Raw genomic sequence first — 24,679 nt, 5'->3', positions numbered from 1 at the left:
TGACAGCCAGGAACAGCGACCTTATCTAATTTAGCCCATAGCCCAGTTGCAGCTCTACCCCAAGTATTCAATTTTACAGGTGGGACCTTAAATCCTCCTTCCCTCACTCCTCACTCCCTGTAAGCCTGTAACCCAGGGAAGCAGATTCCCCACCCAGCAGGTTACCCAGCACTTTCTATTTCCCACTTGTGCCAGTGGGAGCAGAGCCCCTGCATGGACTGATTTCAAACAGCCACACTCCAGTTGTAGCTCAAATCTCCCAGATCACAGGGTCACAGGAAGGACAGGGTCCAATCACATATAGAGAGGCCAGGTAACACCAGAAATAACCAGATGGCAAGAGGCAAGCATAAGAACTAAAGCAACAGAAATCAATTTGACTTGCCAACATCAGGACCCAGTTCTCCTACCACAGCAAGTCCTAGATAACCAAACACACATGCTTAAATCAACATTTAGATCTTAACACTCATTTCCTGAAGATGATAGAGGACTTTAAAAGGATTTAATTCCCTTAAATACAGGAGAATAGGTGAAGGAATTGAACAAAACCATTCAGGATCTAAAAACAGAAGTAGAAAATGCAAAGGGGACAGCTGGAGATGGAAAATATAGGAAAGAGAATCAGAATATAAGAGATAGAAGAGAGAATCTCAGGGGCAGAAGATACAATTCAAGACATTGACACAATAGTCAAGGAAAATACAAAAAGCAAAAGTTCCTATATCAAAACATTCAAAAAATCCTGGACACAATAAATATACCCAACTTAATAATAGGTATAGAAGAGAGTGAAGATTCCCAACTCAAAAGGCCAGCAAATATCCTCAACAAAATTATAGAAGAAAACTTTCCTAACCTAAAGAAAGAAATGCCCATAAACATACAAGAAGCCTACAGAACACAGGTGGGACCAGAAAAGAAATTCCTCTCATCATATAATAATTAAAACACCACACAGAACAAAGAATATTAAAAGCAGTAAGGGACCCAGTTCCACAACACCCAGAGGAAACTTGATTCCTAGGCTCTCTAACACACCCAGGATCATCCGTGAGGAGGCCAAATATCTGCCCCAACACCAGAAGTAACTGAGGCCAGTGGGATTCAGGGACACAGGAACCAGATCCAGCTATTGGTCTGGGTTCCTTCTGGTCTGAACTTGTGCCCTCAGCAGACTTGAGTGTTAGCTCCTCTTCAAGTCCTACAACACCCAGAGGAAAGTCAACCCTCAGGATTTCTAACATGCCCATGAACACAAGATTCTAGGAGCTTAGTCACACCAGGATTTCAGGATTGCAGAGGTAGCTTGACTCCCACAATCTCTGACACACCAGGCTCTAAGGATCACAGGAATCAAGAATCACAGGATCACAGAGATTGCTGAACTCTGAGGAGTTCTGACACAATGAGGATCACAGGAGAAACAGGCCCCAGTCAGAGACAGTGAGAGCAAGTAGCACTAGAGATATCCAAATATCAAGAGGCAAACATAAGAACCTAAGCAACAGAAAACAAGATTACTTCGTACCATAATCAGAACCCAGTACAATAAATCCTGGATACATCATCACATCAGAAAAGCAAGATTTGGATTTGATATCTCATCTCATGATGGTAGTTGAAGACTTTAAGAACAGAAGACTATAACTTTCTGTTAAAGAAGCACAGAACATAGGCAAACAGGTAGATGTCTTTAAAAAGGAAAGAAATCGCAAAGGGAGACAACCCTAGAGATAGAAAATCTAGCAAAGAGATCAGGAGTCATAGATGCAATCATCAACAGAATACAATGTTGAAGAGGCGTTCAGATCCTCTGCCCTCCAGGGGCAGAAGATACCATAGAAGAGGAATACTCCTTCACTACTGGTGGGATTGTAAGTTGGTACAACCACTATGGAAATCAATCTGGAGGTTCCTAAGAAAACTGAACATGACACTTCTGGAGAAACCTGCTATACCTCTCCTGGGCTTATATATACCCAGAGGATTCCTCAGCATTCAATAAGGACACATGCTCCACTATGTTCATAGCAGCCTTATTTATAATAGCCAGAAGCTGGAAAGAACCCAGATATCCCTCAATGGAGGAATGGATACAGAAAATGTGGTATATATGCACAATGGAATACTATTCAGCAATTAAAAATAATGAATTCATGAATTTTTTAGGCAAATGGATGGAACTGGAAAATATCATCCTAAGCGAGGTAACACAATCACAAAAGAATACACATGGAATGCAATCATTGATAAGTGGATATTAATTAGCCCTGAAGCTATGAATACTGAAGATACAATTAGCATACCAAATGATTCCCATGAAGAAGGAAGAAGAGGGCCCTAATCCTGGAAAGGCTTGATCCAGCATTGTAGGGGAGTACCAGGACAGAGGAAAAGGAGGGGGAAAGATAGGAAAATGTATGGAGAGAAGAGGACTTATGGGAAATATGGAGAGGGGGGAACTGGGAAAGGGGAAAGCTTTTGGATTGTAACAAAGAATATAGAAAATAAAAATATATATTAAAAAAGTAAAAAAAAAAAGAAAACACTGACACAAGAGACAAATAAAATGCAAAATGTAAAAAGTAAAAAGCTTCTAATATAAAACATCCAGAAAATCCAGGACACAAGGAGAACATGAAATGGAAAGATAATAGGTATAGAAGAGAGCCAAGATTCCAAACTTAAAGGGCCAGTAAATATCTTCAACAAAATTATAGAAGAAAACTTCCCTAACCTAAAAAAAAAAAAGATGCCCATGAACCCATGAACATATAAGAACATATATGAAGCCTACATATCCAAATAGATGGATGGGACCAGAAAAGAAATTACTCATATTACATAATAATCAAAACACCAAATGCACAAAACAAAGAATATTAAAAGGAGTAAGGAAAAAAGGGCAAGTAACATATAAAGTCAGACCTATCAGAATTACATCACACTTCTCACCAGAGACTATAAAAGCCATAGCTCCTGGGCAGATGTCATACAGACCCTAAGAGAACACAAATGCCAGCCCAGGCTACTATACCCAGAAAAACTTTCAATTACCATTGTTGCTGCCAGCCCTGGGATGTATGGGAAGGTGGCAAAAAAGAAATTACATCAGGACAACAGAGCTGTTCGAGATGTAAACTTTATATGACTACTTGACACCAATATATGAGCTACAGGGAGAAACTCTTGAGACTAGCTCAGCTTGTGATGATTTCACTATCAGCAGGTAGCCTGCTGGGATAAGAAAACTGCAAGTCTGGCAGATCCATGGAAACTCTAGGTGGGGGTTCCCTGTGGCTCTCAGGTGAAAGCAGGAAGCTGGATTGTTCTATAAGAAAAAAAAGGCCAGGGACTTCACAGGCTGAGGACTTATGATTAAAGCAGAGATTCAAAACCCCAGCTCAAACGCTGGGGGAGGGGACAATGCCCCCTTTTCCATTAAATTTTAAGAAGAACCAGTGGATAAAATATCCATCAAAAGATGGTGGGCTTTTACCAGAGGGGGGTGGAAAGAATTGACCATGACCCCCTTAAATATTATATGACTTCTTTTGCAGGGGAGGGGAATAGACTTCCTTATTATTATTATAAGGATGGTCTCTCAACGTCAATATCTATGCAGCCAGGTGTGCTTCCAGGTAACTCAGAGTCAGAAAATATCATCCTTCCCTTGCAGTGCCTTGCCTCTCACCTCCTGCTGGTGCCCATGTTTGCTCGATTATCAAACACACATAGATATTAGTTCTATGTGGCTCCCTTTTTGGAGATCCACCGGTTAAGTAAATGTCCTGTGAATGTGAGCTGGCTGGCCCTCACAGCAGCCCACATTTCTTCCTCGAGTTCTGAGAGTTGCTGAGCTGTGTCTGAGAGAGACCTGCTTGAAGCACAAAAGAAAAGCCTAAGAAAAAACCACTTGTGCTGTCTCTGGATGGCCCAAGGTATTTAATTAGGTTGCAAATTAGTAGTTTAGGAACAAAATCTGACTTGCAAATTAACTGCTAGAGGACAAAAGAGCCTACCTTCCCGCTATGGGAGAAGGGGCTTTAAGAACACTATAGAATTAGTCATACTTACCAACTGATTCAGGGGTCTATGTTTACCTGCCACACCAATCTTTCTGACAGCCATCCGGCTCTGTCTTCTTTTTGAGAGAAAATACAAACAGAACCTCTTCCCCCAGATTAAAACAGGGTCTGGACCATTCTATGTATTAGTTAAAGGGTCTATTAGTCCTTTAAAACTTTTTTCTTTAATTGTTAATTTAGGGTTAGGTCTTTCATTAGCAATAGATTGAACCCAATATACTCCAGAGGAGTCAAAGTCATTTTGTCCTCTCTTACTCTTAATGAATTTGGAAGGTAGTTGATGTAAGGGAACCAAGTCAAGTTGAGCAATCCTTTGGTTAACAGGTACAGTTATAACACCATGATGGAAGCAGCCATAATTTTTATTTCTCCCTCATAATCATTATCTATGACACCTGGATAAATCTGTAGCCCCTTTACAATAGTACTACTACATCTTACAAGCAATCCCTAAGTTTCTGCAGGCAAGAGTCCAAAGAGTCCTGTAGGCAGATTCCGGATCCCCATTTCTACAGTTAATACTACACTGGAGGTTGAACACATGTCCAATCCTGCACTTTATGGTGTTGCCCTGGTAAGTACAAAAATGGATTTTCCTGGCCTGGAAACAGCTGCATGGCCCCATAAGCTGCTTGCTGTGGTTGTCTGGGGGCCTGAGGCTGGCCCTCTGCCTGTTTCCTGATAAGGATATCAGTCTTGGATCTCTAGCCCAGTGATTACCCTTCCAACGTTTAGGACAGACTCCTGGGGTGCTATTTTATTGCCCACTTATAACTCCCCTGTTGTTAGGGCAACCATTTTTAAAATGACCTAGACTTTCACATTTAAAACACTTTTTATTCCTTCATCTCTGTGAAAATATCCCCTGTATGGTGGTTCCTTGCAAAGCTGCAACTATGGCTAGACCCTTATTTTACGAAGCCCCAATTTTGGAACAAAGGCAAATATATCCAGCTAAGTTTGTCTTTCCCCTGTGAGGTATGATGGCCTCATGGCAAGATGCATTAGCATTCTCATAAGCCAACTGGGTGACAGATTTTTTGCCTGAGAATCTCCAAAAATTCTGTTAGCTGTTTTTACTAATCTATTCACAGAATCCTGAAAAACCTTGTCAGGAGCCTGTCTGATGCCAGTTAAGCGTCCACTAAGATCCCCTTTTGTCAGTAATAGATTCCACATGCAGCGAGCAGTCATTGCAACTTGCACATACATTCCAATAGGAAACCCAATCTGATTAGAATTCCCTTCATATAGATCTTCTCCCAGTAGCATTTAACTATCCCAAACTGGATGGCCTGTCTGAGCATTCATAGTGGCTGTCCCCTACTAGCTTCATGCCATTCAAAATTCCAAAGCAAGAAATCTCCTCCCAACAAAGTAGCCTTACATAGAGTTCTTCAATCCTGTGGAGTTAAATTTGACTCCATCATAGTATCTAATAACACTTGTGTAAAAGGAGTTGTAGGGCCATACTGTGCCATAGCTACTTTTAATTCTTTTATTACTTTGAACTCCAGTGTCTGATAATGTGTAATCCTATTCTCCTGGTCTCTGATCTCAGGGACAGGGAAGGCCATCAGGTCAGACATACCCTATCCTTCCCCACAAACCTGACTTATTGTTCTTTCTAGCAGCGAATGGCGTGTCTCAAGATCATTGTTTTCTCTAATATTTGATACCCATTTTAGCTCCTGTAAATTAGTCAACTTCTGCAACTTAATCTTAAACTCCAATTTTTGTAGTTGTATATCCCTCTGGATATCATCTCGTACAATGGATATCATAGGCGGAGCAGAAGGTGCATTAAGAGGCCATTTTTCACCATATTTAGTAGTTCCTTTCTTTGGATGAGTTTCCTTATCTATAGTTAGCTCATCAGCATTATCTCTATATCTTTCTAATTTAGGGTTGAGAGGACTGTTTTTGAGGAAGTCCTCTTCCGCAGGCTTTTATTTATTTATTTATCTATTTTAGATTTCTCAAGTTCTCCCTGCATGAATGATATCTAATGTCTTTAGGGTCCCTTTATCAATAGCATCCTTTGTAAGTGTCCAGAGGCAGAGGGTAATATTATCTGCCTTGGTGGCCTTTAGCAATTTTACCAATTCTTTCCCAAGTTCTCTCATTTAAAGTTCTTTTTTCTTGGAACCATGGGCAGTAAGAATCTATTTGGTTTAAAAAATCTTCTAACCTTCATTCTTCAAACCCGATTCCTTTCACCTGAAGCAGCTTCTGGAGGCTGCAGACAAAAGTTTGCCTAGAATGTTCCTGTCCCATTTTTCATTGTCCACCCTAAGCAGATTCAGCATTGGGTGATGCTGTTCTACTTAGATGTATCCTTTCACATCCACAACAATAGTTTCAACAAGATGAAATTTTACACTAATGCTAGTATTTAACTCCTGTAGTTGCTTACCATGAAGGATACCATCTTTTTTTGTTTTTGTTTTCGTTTTGTGAAGCTTGGTGAAGACAGGGTCACCTCAGGAAATCTTCTCATATCAGGTCCCTGTTCAGGTGTCAATTTGTTGCTGCCAGCAGCTACAAATGAACTGGATACCTGGAAAAGAACCCGGGGATGTATGGGAAGGTGGTAAAAAAAAGTACATCAAGACAGCATAGCTGTTCAAGATATAAACTTTATATGACCATTTGACACCAATATATGGGCTACAGGGAGAAACTCTTGAGACTAGCTCAGCTTGTGAAGACTCCACTGTCAGCAGGTGGCCTGATGGGATCGAGAAACTGCAAGTCTGGCAGATCTGGGGAAAATTCAAGTGGTGGCTGGCCATGGCTCTCAGGTGAAAGCAGGAAGCTGTGTTGTTCTATAAGAAAAAAAGGCCAGGGACTTCACCGGCTGAGAACTAATGATTAAAGCAGAAATTTGAAAGCCCAGCTCAAATGCTGGGGAAGGGAACATACCATAGATGGAGAAACCAAGATATTTATGACAAAACCAAATTTACACAATATCTTTTCACAAATTGAGCCATACAAAGTCTAATAGATGTAAAATTCCAACACAAGAGTGAAACTACACCCTAAAAAAAGCAAGAAAGTAGTCTTTCAAAAAACGTAAAAGAAGATAGCCACACAAACATAATTCCATAACAAAAATAACAGGAAGCAACAATCACTTTTCTTAATATCTCTTAACATCAATGGACTCAATTACTTAATAAAAAGACATAGACTAACAGACTGGATATGTAAGCAGGATCCAGTATTTTGCTGCATACAGGAAATGCATCTCAGTGACAAAGACAGATACTACCTCAGAGTAAAAGGCTGGGAAAAATTTCCAAGCAAAATGTTTTTTGTGCCAAAACCAAGCTTGGGTAGACATTCTAATATCCAATAAAATAGACTTTCAACCAAAAGTTATCAAAAAAGCTAAGGAAGGACACTTCACACTCATCAAAGGAAAAATCTAAAAGATGAACTCTCAATTATGAATATCTATGCTCCAAATGCAAGGGCATCCACATTCATAAAAGAAACTACTAAAGCTCACAGCATGTATTGCACCTCATACAATAATAGTGGGAGACTTCAATACCCTACTCTTATCAACGGACAGATCTTAGAAACAGAAACTAAACAGAGAAACAGTGAAAACAACAGAAGTTATGAACCAAATGGATTTAACAGATTTCTACAGAATATTTCATCCTAAAACAAACATTACTTCTTCTCAGCACCTCATGGAACTTTCTCAAAAATTGACCACATAACTGTTCACAAAACAGCCCTCAACAGATACAAGAAGAATGAAACAACCCCATGTATCCTATCAAATCAGCACAAAATAAGGCTATTCTTCAATAACAACAAAATCAATAGAAAGTCCACATATACATGGAAGTTGAACAACATTCTACTCAACAATAAACTTGTCAAGGAAGAAATAAAAGAAGAAAGTAAAGACATTTTAGAATGTAATGAAAATGAAGGCACATCATACCTAAACTTATGGGACATGATAAAAACAGTGCTAAGAGGAAAATTCTTAGTTCTGAGTCCCTACTTAATGAAATTGGAAATATAAACTAGCAGCTTAATAGCTCATCTGAAGGCTCTAGAACAAAAAGAAGCAAATACACCGAAGAACAGTAGATGGCAGAAAATAATCAAACTCAGGGCTGAAATGAGCCAAGTACAAACAAGAAGAATTATACAAAGAATCAACAAAACTAGGAACAACAAGATATACAAACCCTTAGCTAGCTAGACTAACCAGAAGGCACAGAGACAGTATCCAAATTAACAAAATCAAGAATGAAAAGGGAAACATAACAACAAAAAATGAGCAAATTAAAAAAACCATCAGATCCTACTATAAAAGTCTATACTCAACAAAACTGGAAAATCTGGATGAAATGGATGATTTTTCTAGACAGATATTAGGCACCAAAGCTAAATCAAGATCAGATAAACCATTCAAATAGCCCTATAACCTACAAGGAAATGGATGTAGTCACTAAAAGTTTCCCAACAAAAAGCAGTTCAGGGCCAGATGGTTTTAGTGCAGAATTCTATCAGGCCTTCAAAGAAGATCTAATATTGATATTCATCAAACTATTCCATAAAATATAAACAGAAAGAACACTACCCAATTCTTTCTATGAAGCAAAAGGTACAATGATACCTAAACCACAAAAAGACCCAACAAAGGGAACTATAGACTAATTTCCCTTATAAATATCTATGGAAAAAATAATCAATACAATTCTCAGAAACTGAATCCAAGAACACAACAGTTTTCCACCATGATCAAGTAGACTTCATCCTAGGGATGTAGGGATGGTTCAATATGTGGAAATCCATCAATGTAATTCAATAAATAAACAAATATAAAGAAAAACACATGATAATCTCCTTAGATAAATTAAAAGCCTTTGACAAAATACAATATTCATCCATGTTAAAATTATTGTAGAGATTATGAATTCAAGGGGCATACCTATATATAATAAAAGCAATATACAGCAAACCAATAGACAAAATCAGACTAAATGGGGACAAACTCAAAGCAATCCCATTAAAATCAGGGACAAGGTTTTCCACTCTCTCCCTACCTATTTAATATAGTACTCAAAGTTCTAGGCAAAGCAATTAGATAACCAAAAGAGATCAAAGGGATACAAATTGGAAGATAGGAATTCAAGATATGAATATTTACAGATAATATGAGTATTTGCAGATGATATGATAAGCCACCCCTAAAATTCTACCTGAGAGCTCCTACAGCTGATAAACAACTCCAACAAAGTGACTGGGTATAAAATTAACTAAAAACAAACAAACAAACAAAAAACAGGAGCCTTCCTCTACTCAAAGGATAGAAGGGATGAGAAAGAAATTAGGGCAATAATACCCTTCACAATAGTCACAAATAATGTAAAATACTTTGGTGTGACTCTAACCAAGCAAAGGATCTGTTGTTGAGGGGTGTTGTGAGGGCCTTGGCGTGCACTGGCTCAGTGACCTTTCTGAACAAATTTAAACAAGGTCTCAAAGAACCTTGGGCTGTTGGAAATGAGGGAGCCTGGAAAGTTAGTATGGCCAGGTGAACAAGTTTAAGGAACACTGGGCATTTTGGGTTATGGACTTTCTTATCTCTAACATGCTATACCTTGAAGGTGATTGCTAAGAGTTCACCCTATGGAGTCAGATGTCCCCTTCTAGGTGTTTAAGATTGGCTCTAGTGTCAGGGAAACTTAGGGGAAATACGCATAAAAGTAATTCATAAATAGTTGTTTCCCATCTGGGGGTCTCAGTATTAAGTTTAATACATTGTAGGAGATACATTATAAGGCAATCTAGTAATTGAAATGGGTTTTTAATTTTGTTCTGATAAATCTTTGAATTTTTTTCATATTTACTGTTTTCAGAGCAGCCTTACAGAGACCAGCCAAGGGGAAAATAGTATATTGGCCCCTTAGCTAAAGTGTTCCACTGGGGTAATATGGATCCATTTAGGATCCTGGTCTGCGACTGCCTCAGTCTCAACTGGGTGGGTAGCATTAGTTTAGCAGATTTCATCTGCATGTACCCTAGCTTGTTCTACAATTCATCTAAGCTCTATGGGGAGTAGGTTGTTGGTGAGAATTATTTAAAATTCATGAAAAATGAAGTTGTAAGATTGGGTAATATATTGGAATTCTTTATTGAATGTGATGTTTTTAAATTCTAATTTTAACAAATATTTTTAAATGATTTTTTCATCTATTAGTTTAGTACGAGGAAAAGAATTACCACACAAAATTCTATCACAATTTAAAAACATTCTGGAGACCTATTTTCATCTCCATGTTTAACTTACTTCATGTGATCACCTTTAATCAAGTTGGCAGTGATAGCATATGGCATCCTGCCTCTCCAACCTTAGAAAAGTTTAATAACAGCTATGTCACTGCCTCCATCCCAGTCAGGGACAACAACAACCATGTTAGCAAGATACAGTTTGCTTATTTCCCCAAATTGTGGTACATCCCATGGTTCTTTTAATATTACATGAATATATAATTTTAAACTATCAAACCTGTGGTATGAGGTTTAAGTTGAGCCTTTTATAATGGATTTTATAAATTGTTTAACCATGCCTAATATACTTACAAATACTGAGGTAAAAAAAAAATGTATATATAATAGTCTTATAGAGGGACATTTGGTTCAGTTATCTAAAGGATAATCAGACCTTCTTTAGTTGCAAAGTGAATAAATTTGGGGCCCTTAAAGTCTGATGCCAAGTGATTAGACTACAGATTTCCCAAGATGAATTCCAATGGTCTAGTTGTCACTGTTCTCATGAATGGGATTTTGGGAGTTAGAATGGTTTTGGCAGTCTACAATCAAGGACATCCTTTGAACTCAGGAAGGAACTGAAAAAGACCACTGCATTTAGTGAGTTGAGTCTATAGTCATTAGAGTTAGCACTAATGGCCTGAGGAGACTCAGCACCTGATTCCAGGGTTTTCCAATTAGTCCTGAAAACATGGCACAAGGTAATGGTAAACTGAGCTCCAGAATTAGATCCTATCAACAGGAATGGGAGTGGAAGAGAATCATATGGTATTATAAAAGCCACAAGGTCAGGAGAAGATAAAGAGAAGGAAGTGGTTGCAGTAAAATTCTAAGTAGAGTCAAGAAAAAAGACATCTCAGCATTAATTTTAGATGGCAAGCAAGGAACACTGACATGTGAGGCAGCAATGTGACTCTTCCAATTGTTTGAACTATCATCTTGTTGTTCTGGTAGCTAATTTTAAAAGTCCCCTTGATTCAGTCTCTGAATATATTAGAGCTGTTTCTTGTACAGTTTCAATTAAATTTTGGGAATTAGCTCACAGGTTGTTAAAAGATTTTAATTGGCCTTGAACTAATTCACTAAGAAAAACTAGGTTGTCATTAACTTGACCTTTCCATAAGGAAAAATGTATTTTTTTTAATGCATCAACCCATAAATTTTAGCAGTGGTGGTACATGACTTTAATCAGAACTCAGAAGGCAGTGGCACATGAATCTCTGTGTTCAAGGTCAGACTAGTCAACAGAATGTGTTTCAGGGAAGTAAAACAACACAGAGAAACACTGTCTTTAAACCTCCACTCCCACTTGCTCCACACTTTTACTATATTCAACAGAACTCCATCATCAAACCAAAGGGTCTTATCTGGATGTGGAAGTCCCAGTTAGTCATATTAATAGCTCTAAAGCTCATGGTCCTCAGTTATGATTACTGAAGTTATCTCCCAGCCTGAAGAAATAAATTTCAGGCAAATTTGTGGCCTAGCATTAGTTAATACCGCATGCCTACCATGAGGTAACATTATTAAAGAACTTCCATCCTTTTATAACAATAGTTTCACATGAACACATCCACTATTATAGCTATTGTTATAGAATGAAAGGTCTATATCACTCTCTCTTAATAGTAGGCCTAATAGTGGAACAAATGAACAGCTATAGGACTAAAGCTACTAAATAGAGCATCTATTATGATAATACTAAATAGATACCAAAAATAGAGCAACTCCTTAAATTTGAGGACTATCCAGTCAACAGTGGGATGCAGTAGCCTGGGCCCAGGAATACCATAACATGGTAATCCAATGCATGAGATCTGATTTATATGTTCTCAGCTTTTCAGTTTCTCAATCAAGTATAAGGGAAGATTAACAGTGTGTGGGATGGCACAATAATCTGTTCTAGTAGGACCTAGTAGACACAATACAAATTGTTTTCCAAACTATTATGTTGTTTGTCATCTGGATTTTAGACTCACTTGTTTGACATTTCTTCACTCTGACATTTTTCCTTGACACTAGCCTAACTTATCATTTTACTTTAGAAGCATATAACATGTTTGACTTTATTAAGATATTATTGAAGAAAATATCATGCTAGGTGAAATTGTATCTTGTGTCTTCTATATGATTTACCTTAAGTTTTGAATTTATGTTGGAGAGAATGAAGATTATTTGAACCTTATTGAATAGATTAAATTTAATAGATTTAGATTTTAGGTGAGAAGTTTATGAGTTTACAAAGAGGTAGAATGTTTTAGTTTGAGCATATGACCCACTAATACAAGTGTTCCTCTACAGGACATAATTGGGAAGTTATTTTTAAAAGAGAGATTTATTAATATAAGACTTTAAAAAGTGAATTTTTGAGATGTGGTGGTAAGTTCTCTATCAGGATTTTCTGTCTTTTATACTATGAGAAATCCAGGTGTTATTGTTCTATTTGAGAATGTACTGAGATTAAAGAAAACAATCTCAATAACTGTGGAACTTTTGCCCCAACTATGCTACATGCCTGAAGATAATGATTTCCACTTTCCCAGAAATCTTTGATAAACCAATAATTCAGTATTGAAGAGTATAGAGTTGTTTCTCAATTAAGTTGACTACAGTGAATTAAGTATAAAACAGCCACAGCACTATTGCACCAGTGGATACATCTTTCCTGGAAGTTTGGTATTGGAGTTTGTAGAATCAAAAGCTGTTTAGATGGTACAACCACTCTGGAAATCAGTCTGGAGGTTCCTCAGAAAACTGAACCTGACACTACTAGAGGACTCCTGGGCATATACCCAGAGGATTCCCTAGCATGTAATAATGACACATGTTCCACTATGTTCATAGCAGCCTTATTTATAATAGCCAGAAGCTGCAAAGAACCCAGATGTCCATCAATGGTGGAATGAATACAGAAAATGTGGTATATTTAAACAATGGAATACTACTCAGCAATTAAAAACAATGAATTCATGAAATTTGTAGGCAAATGGTTGGAACTGGAAAATATCATCCTAAGTGAGTAACCCAATAACAAAAGAATATACAAGGAATGCAATCACTGATAAGTGGATATTAACTAGCCAAGAAGCTCTGAATACCCAAGACACAAGTAGCTTATCAAATGTCTCCCATGAAGAAGTAAGGAGAGGGCCCTGATCCTGGAAAGGACTGATCCAGCATTGTAGGGGTGTACCAGGTCAGAGAAAAAGGAGGGAGGTGATTGGAGTATGGGTGTAGAGAAGGCTTATGAGACATATGGGGAGGGGGGTACTGGGAAAGGGGAAAGTGTTTTGGAATGTAAACAAAGAATTTAGAAAATAAAAAAAAATGTGAGTTGGAGAAAAAAAAAAGCTGTTTAGATTAAAAATTCTGGAGACAGCAGGTGTTGGCAAGGCTGTGGAGAAAGAGGAACACTCCTCCACTCCTGGTGGGATTGCAAAATGGTACAACCACTCTGGAAATTAATCTGGCGGTTCTTCAGAAAACTGGACATGACACTTCCAAAGGACCCGGTTATACCACTCCTGGGCATATACCCAGAGGATTCCCCGGCATGCAGTAAGGACACATGCTCCACTATGTTCATAGCAGCCTTATTTATAATAGCCAGAAGCTGGAAAGAACCCAGATGTCCCTCAATGGAGGAATGGATACAGAAAATGTGGTATATTTACACAGTTGAATACTACTCAGCAATTAAAATAATGAATTCATAAAATTTGTAGGCAAATGGTTGGAACTGGAAAATATCATCCTAAGTGAGGTAACCCAATCACAAAAGAATACTCGTGGAATGCAGTCACTGATAAGTGGATATTAGCCCAGAAGCTCTGAATACTCAAGGCACAATTTACATATCAAATGATTCCCAAGAAGAAAGAAGGAGAGGGCCCTGGTCCTGGAAAGGCTTGATGCAGCATTGTAGGGGATTACCAGGACAGAGAAATGGGAGGGGGTGATCGGGAAATGGACAGAGTGAAGAGGGCTTATGGGACTTATGGGGAGGGGGGACCAGGAAAGGGAAAATCATTTGGAATGTAAACAAAGAATATAGAAAATAAATAAAAAATAAATAAAAATAAAATAACTATGACTTAAAAAAAAAAAAGAATGTTGATGTCTTTTCCCTCATAAGCCTCCAAAGGACCTTCTAGCACAGCTTAATCTAGTACATAGTTAAAAAAATATATCCAGAATAGTTACAGCTTGATTTTTCAATATTATGTAACTTTTACCTATGCTGTCTTTTGTAATAGGATTTTATTATCTATTTCTGGTGGGCAGTCCAGAGGAATGGTAAGAGCCATTAATTTATTTTTTCTGCCTACAGGCCTCTTATAACCAATGACTTTTATGGATGCATCTCACTCCTTATATTAATAACCCATAGTATCTTTTCCCTTAAATTATTTTTAACATATATTATTTAGATGATAGTTTTTAGGTTTATGTACTGGTTTTTCATATAAACACCCCTCCCTCCATGACTACTGACTTCCCTGTTCTGTCAAATTCTCTCTTGATTTTAATTGCAATTCCATTCTCTTATATACATTTCCCTTCTAACTGGCCTTTTCCTAATTTTATGAGTTTCATGGCCTCCATATTAAATATAAATAACGAGGACCTGCATGATAGAGAAAACCTGTTGCATTTGTCTTTCTTGGACTTGGTCAGCTCACCCACTACACATTTTTGCCAGCAAACACTTATTCAATAGTAGAAATGAATGTATTCTCCCTCTATGACTGATGAAGTGAAACAAGAAACCACTGTTATCAGATAATAATTTTCATAGATCTCAAAGTCATATTTCAAATTTACCTCTTAAAAAGAATACTATTTTTTGTGTTGCAAAAAGCTCGAGTCCAAGAGGATCAAGGACCTCAACATAAAACTAGATACACTGAATCTAATAGAAGAGAAACTGGAAAAGAGCCTTGAACTCTTTGGCACAAGGGGAAATTTCCTAAACAGAACCCCAATGGCTCATGCTCTAAGATCTAGAATTGATAAATGGGACCTCATGAAACTGGAAAGCTTCTGTAAGGCAAAAGACAAAATTAATAAGACAAATTGGCAACCTACATATTGAGAAAAAATCTTCACTAACCCCACATCCAATGTAGGACTAATACCCAAAATATATAAACAGCTTAAGAAGTTAACCACAAAAAAAAAACTAAACAACCCAATCAAAAAATGGGGTATAGAACTAAACTGAGAATTCATAACAGAGGAATCTCAAATGGCTGAGAAACACCTAAAAAAGGTTCACAGTCCTCAGTGATCAAAGAAATACAAATCAAAATGACTGATATTCCACTTTACATTAATCAGAATGGATAAAATCATAAACCTCAAATGACAACTCATGTTGGCAAGGATGTGGAGAAAGAGGAACACTTGTCCATTGCTGGTGGGACTGCAAACTGACACAGCCAGTCTGGAAATCAATCTGGAGGTTCCTCAGAAAGTTGGAAATAGCTCTACCTAAAGACCCAGCGATACTACTGTGAGGAATATACCCAAAAGATGCCCCATTATGCCACAGGGGAACATGTTCCACTTTGTTCATAGTGGCCTTATTTGTGATAGCCAAAAGCTGGAAATATTTCAGACCCACCACAGAAGAATGGTTACAGAAAATGTGGTTCATTTACACAATACAATCCTACTCAGCTATTAAAAAAAGGATATCCTGAGTTTTGCAGGCAAATAGGATAGAACTAGAAAATATCATCCTGAGTGAGGTATCTCAGACTTGAAAGGACATACATTGTATATACTCACTAATACGTGGATATTAGCAAAAAAATAAAAAAGTACAGTGTACTTATGATATAGTCCACAGAACTGAACAAGGTTAACAAGCTGAAGGGCCCAAATGAGGAAGCCTTAGTCTCACTTGGGAAGGAGAAGAAAGCAACCAATAGGGGGAGGGAGGGACCTGGGAAAGAAATGGGACAGAGGTTGGGGGTGAGGGGAACATGATATGGTTGGATGGGAGAAAAGGATGGAATCCCTGAGGGCCAGCAGAAAAAATGGAAACAGGCAACTTCTGGAGGTTGAAGGTTGGGGGCACCCTCCAGAATGTACCAGAGACTTAGGAGGTGAGAGACTCTCAGAACTCAAAAGAGTATCTTAGTTAGAGTTTCTATTCCTGCATAAATATCATAACCAAGAAGCAAGTTGGGGAGGAAAGGGTTTATTCTGCTTACACTTCCACATTGCTGTTTATCACTAAAGGAAGTCAGGACTGGAATTCAAGCAGATCAGGAAGCAGGAGATGATGTAGAGGCCATGGAGGGATGTTTCTCCTGGCTTGCTCAGGTTGCTTTATTATAGAACCCAAGACTACTGGTCCAGAGATGGTACCACCCAAAATGAGCCCTTCTACCTTGATCACTAATTGAGAAAATAACTTACAGCTGGATCTCATGTAGGCATTTTCTCATCTGAAGCTCCTTTCTCAGTAATAACTCCAGCTTATGTCAAGTTGACACAACACCAGCCAGTACAGGGAGGGACCCTAGATGAAATGCCCTATAGTGGGGAGAGTGAGCTTGTTGAGACCACCTCCAACAGAAGCACAGGGCACCACTTGAGGAATAAGGTTTTTATCCTACAGCCAAAACTCTGACCCATAATTGTTCCTGTCTGAAAGAACTGCAGGGATGGAAATGGAGAAGAGCCTGAGGTAAAGAAGCTCCAACGATAGGACCACTGTGGGATCCATCTCAAGCAGTGGCCCCAATACCTGACAGTATTACAGAGGCTATGGAGTACTCACATAAAGGGACCTATCCTGACTGCCCTCCAAAATAACCCACAAGCAGCTGAAAGTGTCAGATGCAGCTATTTGCACCCAGCCAATAAACAGAAGCTGCTGACCCTGTGGTTGAATTAGGGAAGAGCTGGAAGAAGCTGAGGAGGATCCTTTAGGAGGATCAGAAGACTGCCAACCAGGCAGCATACACCAGCTGACATGATGCCGCCAACACATATAGAGCAGAAGAATGATGGGTCTGGGTTCAGTAAAAGAAGATACACATAACCCTCAAGAGACTGGAGGCCTCAGGAAGTTTAGAGGTATGGTGGGGTGGAAGTGGGGTGGGACAGGATGGAAGACATCCTCCTGGAGACACAGGGGCAGGGGGGAGGTATGGGATGTGGAACAGTCAGAGGGTGAAGCAGGAGGTAAATAAAATCTGGAGTGTAAAAGAAAATAATCATAATAATAAATTCAAGCTTAACAACAAAAAGAATACTATTGTGTTTCTTTCTGTCTCTGTCTCTGTCTCTCTTTGTATGTGTCTGTGTCTGTGTGTGTGTGTGTGTGTGTGTGTGTGTGTGTGTGTGTTTCTGGGTGTTATATGTAGGAGTGGCCTTGTAACTGGAGGACATGAATTAGAAAGAGAGTGAGGAGGGATGTGTGGGAGAATTTGTTTGTAAGATAGGAAAGGAGACCTAATTATATTATAATCCAAAAAATGGAAGAAATAATTTTTAAATATTAAGAAAATTATGTTTAAGAAGTTATAGGCCTGTGCAAAACAAACAAAAGGAACAATGTGGGTTTAAGAATAAATGTATAATGTGCTTGATAGAGATAAAGTCCTGGTGTTAACCAATCTGAAGATATCTCAGTAATATCAATCTTAGAAAGAGAATAGACTCCCATCCCCAAGATGCCCTCTGGCTTCCACTCATGTACCATGGCATTCAAGTGTGTGTATGTGTATATACATACACTACACACACACACACACACACACACAGAGAGAGAGAGAGAGAGAGAGAGAGAGAGAGAAAATGTAACAAATAATTTTTTTTTCTGTGCTTTGATGGAAATGTGTCAGATCCCCTGGAACTGGAGCTACATACAGCAGTGAGCTGCCATGTGGGTGCTGAGAACGGAACCTGGATCCTTTAGTAGAACAGCCAGTGCTCTTACCCAATGATCCATCTCTCTAGCCAACAAATTCTAATAAAAGTAAAACATTCTTTAATTATAATGTTTGAGTTAGATTTTCCCCCCATTATTTCAGAGAATAAAATAAACTTGGATGGATGTAAAGCAGTGATTCCTTGGAAGAAATATTGATTTCTATACAAAATTTCTACTAAAGAAGCAAAATATTAGAATAAAATTAAAACAGGTAGAAAAAATAAAGTAGACGGTTATAACAATATAGTATGTTTGTTGTCATTCTGTGTACTTTTTACATGGACATAATGTTTCCTGAATGACAATACATTGCTGTATCTCATAAGTAGACAAAGAGATAGTGAAAATACATCTAACAATTGAGCAAGGATCAAGGATCTCAGGAGTCCCAGATAGAAATTTATTGTATCAGCTCTCAGGGAAGCCTATATGTACACAGACATGTTTATACATACATATGTGTATCTATATGTATATATACATACATATATGTAAACAAACATATGTCTGTGTGTGTGTGTTTATTTCCTACTTTAAAATTTTATGTGGAATTGTTTATCATTTTAAGAACACCAGTAACAGGAATTATCAACAAATATTATGACTGTGTTATAGTAAGTGTATGATGGATCTAATCAAATCAAGTGAATATCAAGGATATAACTTCTTATTAGAAAAATATTAGCTGCAAAAATAAACTCTGGAACACAATTGCATGTTACAGCTTAAATGGATATAATTTGTGAGAAAATTTTTGAGAAAAATGTACTCTATGAGAATTCATCCATAAGGAATCTTCAATGGGTACTATGTTACATAATGCATATTAACAGTTTACCACACGTTAGATGACAATCATTTAATCAAAGGATCTTTAGTATACAGTCTTGACTTAATAGAAACAAACAAAAAATTATATAATTGTACTTAAGAACAACTTGACATACAATAGTTATAAATTGGTTCAGAGTAATTTGAAAAACAGGAGAAAAAATTCATTATTTAAAAAGCAACATGAGAAAGAAGTTTGATGCTTTTAATATAATCATGACCATATAAAATATTACTAATTAAGCCATGGCATGTTTGTGATTTGTAAAAAATTTGTATTTCATGTAAATAGGAATTAACAATGTAAGTTTGTTTTGCTATGTTACAATTGAACCACATTTTCTCCACAATTTTTTCGTTGCCTCTTTTACATCTTTGTTCCTCAAACTGTAGATGATTGGATTCAGCATGGGTATCACAATGGTGTAAAATATTGACACTATCATGTCGTGATTTGAAGCATAGCTGGAACTAGGCCTCATATAACTGAAAAGGATTGTACCATGGTAAATAGAGACTCCAGTGAGATGAGAGCCACATGTAGAGAACACTTTCCTCCTACCCTCAGCAGAATGCATGTTCAGAATGGCAAAAAGGATGAATCCATAGGATACCAGAACAATCAAGATAGTGACAATCTCAATCAAACCCACCAAGTACAAGAGTAGAAGCTCATTTCTGTGAGTGTCAGAACAAGAAAGAGCAAGCAATGCAGGGATGTCACAGAAGACATGCCTAATTTCATTGGATCCACAGTAGGACAGACTGAAAGTGGCCACTGTGTGTATAGAACCATGCATGACTCCAGCTACATAGGAAGCAATGATGAGTGGCAGGTATACTCTGGGTGACATGGTCACTGCATACAGGAGTGGGTTGTAGATGGCTACATATCGGTCATATGCCATTGCTGCCAACAGAAAGCATTCTGTGGTTCCTAAAGTAACAAAAAGAAGCATTTGTGTTGCACATGCAAGAAATGAAATAGACTTATTTTCATTTAGAAAGTTGTGCAACATTTTCGGTGTAACAACTGTAGAATAGCAAGCATCCAGGAAAGACAAAACACTTAGGAAATAGTACATGGGGTTGTGTAGCCGACAATCCCCAATGACCAAAACAACCAGTCCAAAGTTTCCTATCAGAGTGAAGAGATAAATAGCAAGAAACAGAAAAAATAGGAAGACCTGCAGTTCAAAGTCATCTGTGAAACCCAAGAGTATAAAGATGGTGGCTTCAGTCATGTTCTCTAACGGCATCTTATGGACATCTACAGCTGATGAGATCCTTTCCATTTTGGCTTTGAATTACAGATTTCCCTGGAAAGTTCTTATAAAGCTGTGTCTCCGTTTGATTCTTAGAGTATTCTGACTACCTTGGTAATGAGGTAGACAATGATAAGTAGTTTGATGAAAGTGGGGAGATTTCACTATATGAGGTAAAAGAAAAAGATAATTACACCTACTTTTTGGATATATTTATAAAGTTAAAAATCCAACAACTAAACTAGCTTTGTTACTTAAATAGTTTTCCATTACTCTGTTCAGGTTATATAAAATTTTTCATTTTCATTATACTGCATATTCTTTCTTTTATAATATTGTTCATGTATGTTTGTATGTCTCTATGTATGCATGTGTAGATTTATGTATTTCATTATATTTAATTGAAATAGATTGAATTGTGTTCTCTTTTACCTTTCCTTCCTCAACATTCAGGTATATTACTGCTAAATCTCTCCCATGTGACACTAAACAAACTCCCAACTTGGTAGCCTATTTTGCTTTTATTATTGTTCTTACAAATGTAAATATGCATGCACAATTATGAAAACACAACATCTGGGTTTTTGTTTTTTCTGTGTATATGCTTTCAGGGATGACCACTCTGCATTGGACAACCTTTAACAGTCTTATTAGTAGGAGAAGCTAATTCTCCTTCTCACAGCAATGCATTAATTACTTGGGATCTGTTTAGAAAGGGTTCCCATGAAAATCCCCCCTTCCATTTTAGGATTTCCACCAATATTACTATTGTCTGGGGCCTGTTTGTTTACCAAATTCTATTTTCAAAGACTTATGAATATAGGTGGAATTCACTTCACTTTCAAATTGTTATTAAAAAAAATACAAGCTTGTATAGTAGTGATCCTTTAGCTGTAAGTACATGAAACACTCTTCTTTAATATTTCAGATTTTTATCATGAGAACTATCCTTCTATTACTGGTAGATTTTAATGTGAAAAGTTATAGTAATGTTTTTTTAAAAGAAGATAGTTTTAAAATCACTTGTATCTCTACTGTAAATCTCAACAAAATCAATTCACTGAACCTATTAAATACTCAAAGGGTGATTTCTGTACTTTTTTTTCCTTCATGTCAGAAGCTAAGAGTTTAAAAAATGCTAAAGTTTGTATGTACAAGTGCAGGAGTCATTCAGTCATGTAAGCATGTGCATTAATAATATAAAGCATGGCAAAACTTGCCAAATTAAATTGATCATCAGAATAAATAAAAGGAAAAATTGACTTGAGTAATTTTGAAACAAGAAGGAAATTATGTAATTGCATTTTCCCAAAAGGTCTTCAAAGACTATGTGAATGTTTTGTTAGAATATATAGCATATGTTTGCAAATGTGTGCCTAAGGAACCAAAAAAATATTTAACATTTCATAGATAATTTTAGAGTAAAATATAAAAACATAACCAAATTTAGTTTGTATAAGCATGGATAATTTAGATGTTAAAAATAAGAATATATGGAAATCTTGTAATATATGGTTTTGTTTTGATGATTATTTTAATAATTAGTCTATAAAACATCTCATCAGTTAATTTCACACATCTGTAAAATATATATTTTCGAATTTAAAAACATGCATTTAATAGTTTTCTGTTACTTCTCTTGCCGCTCTTCCCATTATCTGTAAAGATTGGTAATAGAATTTATTCAGATATTCTTACTGAAGAGGGCAGTGGCAAAAATACATAATTAAATAAGAATAAGCACAGTAGAAATAATTAATATGGAAATGGAGTTTCAAAATTATTTATAGTCTCCTAAACAAACATAATTAAATTTATCTAGATTGCTATTAACCAAATGAATGTCACACATCCTGCAATTCTATGATTGTATTTTCTACTCTAAGATATAAAATAAAGCAGCTGTAGAGAACTAACTGCACTCACTCTAAATCCTGATGTTAGACTCTCTGAGAAGTCAAATTGACAGTGCAAGCTTAGAAAATTCTAAGATTAGTGTGGTTACAATTGACTCCTTTTACCACATAAACATAGATAACTGAAGACAATTTTATGGATCTATTAAGATATGCATACCCAAATAAACATTTTAATAACTTGCAGGATATACATGTATATAAGTCTGAAATTTTATTCATGTAGCAGAATATTACAGGTATGTTGTTACTGCTAAAATAACACATTGAACAATTCGTAAAACCCAAACAGGAAAAACATATATTTCATAATATTTTCTTTTGAATTTAAATAAAATGACTTTCTTCATTATTGTATAAGAAAAAAACGTCTATCACTATAACTACTTTTCTGGTCTGGTGAATATATTAGTTTAATATTTATTGGTTTACTTAAATTATCCTACATATATGGCAAATAAAATTTTAGTAAATACAGTTTCAATATAGATTGTATAAAAGAATACTATTTCTGAATTGGCATGAATTTTCTTTCTAATGAGCTTTTCTATATTCATTGTATGGTCATTAATAGAAATTTAGACATGACAAGAGAAATTCAAAAGCTTGCTATTTTTTCAAGTTTAAATTTGAATAAATATTTCTCTTCGGTTATACTTAAAGGTAGGAGAAATTTTGGATAACAATACTACAAATATTCTAATTTCATTTAACATAAATGAAAAATGCAAAATTATGCATGAGGTATTTGATTTATAACATTCTCAATCAAAAAATATAAGTTAAAAATAAATTTATCAATCCTCATGATCAAATCCATGACAATAATATCGGAAATATTAAAACCAAGTTGAAAATTATAGTAAAACTATGTGCATGATAAGGTGCAATAGTAATAGGTTATAAATGATGTGGACATTTCTCTTTATGTATATAATAACTTATGAAAATATATACTGCAATACCTTCTTATAAAAAAGAAATTATTATTTAAATAGGTATATAATATACCCTGCCAGATCATTATTTAATAGATAAAGCAGAATTAAATATTTGAATTCCATTCTAGCTCACTGCATACTTTCTCCATGACTATACTTTGTCTTAATTTTCTACTGTCATATCTGAAAATATAACTTGATAAAAATAAAAGAAGATAATATTTCTATTTGGTACATTTAATGAAACATACTGTAATTAAGTAACCTGCAAAGTAGAAAAAGAAGTGGTTAAAATTTCTTTAAATACATGGTCAGTAAAATGATTATAATAAGATTTTAGTAACTATGTTAGAAATCAAATTTAAAGAAAATTAAGTCAGAAAAAAACCCTATCCATAAAAACTAACTTAAAGTTAACGTTCTACTCTAATTAACTTATTTCATCAAAAACATTAAAACAAATGAGAATTATTTCTAAACTATGTGAATATTTCTTCATCCTTATCCATTTTTCTTCTTAGAAGTTATGGGTTCAATTTGCAACACAACTTGCATATGTTTAATATGTTTCATATCATATGTAAGTATTCAGACATGTACTCAAACTTGAAATCCTTTTTATCTTTTAAACAATTTATAAATAAAGAAAAACCCTACTCTTACTTACAAAACTGAGCTGCTTGGTTAGCTTGGTAATGGTCAAGTCATAATGCATGTGAACAAACCACATCTCCCAGAACTTAAAGGTCACTGTAAAGCCCCTGGGAGAACACAAGTTCTTCACTGGGACAAAAACTTCTCCCTTAAAAAAAATGAACAAGGGAATTATCTAAGGAAAATGAACTAAGTCCTGAAAATGACTACACCGAATCAATTTTGTCTTTCTTTAAACCAAATGTTCTTTTCTTCTTTTTAAGTATAGAATAAAGTTTATTCAGGGCATAGGGAGGGGAGTTAAGAGGGTAGTAAAGGCAGAGAAAAGACAGAGAGAGGAAGAGAGTAGAGAAGTAGATGCTGGCCATGACCACGTGGAGAGAGCTGGGAAACAAAGGAGGACAGGAAGAGAGCAAGAGTGAAGTAGGGGAGAAGCAAGAGTGAGAGCATGTTCTTTCACATAGGAAAAATATTCCACTCAAAAAGTCATAGTTCCATCTCTAATTCTACTTATATGATATTGAGTTCTCAACCATATGGAAAATGCTATAAACAATTGGAATTAAGCATCTTTAAATATAGTTTACTTACTTGTTTTTAAACCATCCTACATCAAAATGGTATGAGAATTAGATGTATGCACATGAAATTGACATTAGAAGAGGGAAGATATGGGAATTAGAAAAAAAATGATGGCAGGAGAGATGAAAAAGACAGTATA

At 36.3% G+C, this 24,679-nt stretch overlaps 1 protein-coding gene across 1 annotated transcript; it reads right to left on the bottom strand.

Moving 5' to 3' along the window:
- Window positions 1-3,750: 3,750 nt before the first annotated feature.
- On the bottom strand, window positions 3,751-20,477 carry LOC127684799 (olfactory receptor 1102-like). Its single transcript, XM_052181630.1, has 3 exons — window positions 19,517-20,477; window positions 17,096-17,126; window positions 3,751-3,880 (listed from the first exon to the last, which is right to left on the bottom strand). The coding sequence occupies exons 1-3, from the start codon at window positions 20,475-20,477 to the stop codon at window positions 3,751-3,753; spliced, it is 1,122 nt and encodes a 373-aa protein (XP_052037590.1).
- Window positions 20,478-24,679: the final 4,202 nt, after the last annotated feature.

Source organism: Apodemus sylvaticus, chromosome 5, assembly GCF_947179515.1.
Source record: "Apodemus sylvaticus chromosome 5, mApoSyl1.1, whole genome shotgun sequence".
Taxonomy (NCBI): Eukaryota; Metazoa; Chordata; class Mammalia; order Rodentia; family Muridae; genus Apodemus; species Apodemus sylvaticus.
Note: the sequence above shows the minus strand (reverse complement) of the source record. Positions and strands in the feature narration are given on the sequence as shown.

Excerpts from the sequence above, each read along its gene's own strand:
- LOC127684799 (XM_052181630.1), bottom strand. The coding sequence starts at position 20,477 with ATGGAAAGGATCTCATCAGCTGTAGATGTCCATAAGATGCCGTTAGAG. Across the intron at positions 17,127-19,516 it reads AAAATTGTGGAGAAAATGTG|TGGTCCTATCGTTGGAGCTT; the intron begins GTTCAATTGTAA and ends TGGATCCCACAG. Across the intron at positions 3,881-17,095 it reads TTGGAGCTTCTTTACCTCAG|GTCTCTCTCAGACACAGCTC; the intron begins GCTCTTCTCCAT and ends TGCTTCAAGCAG.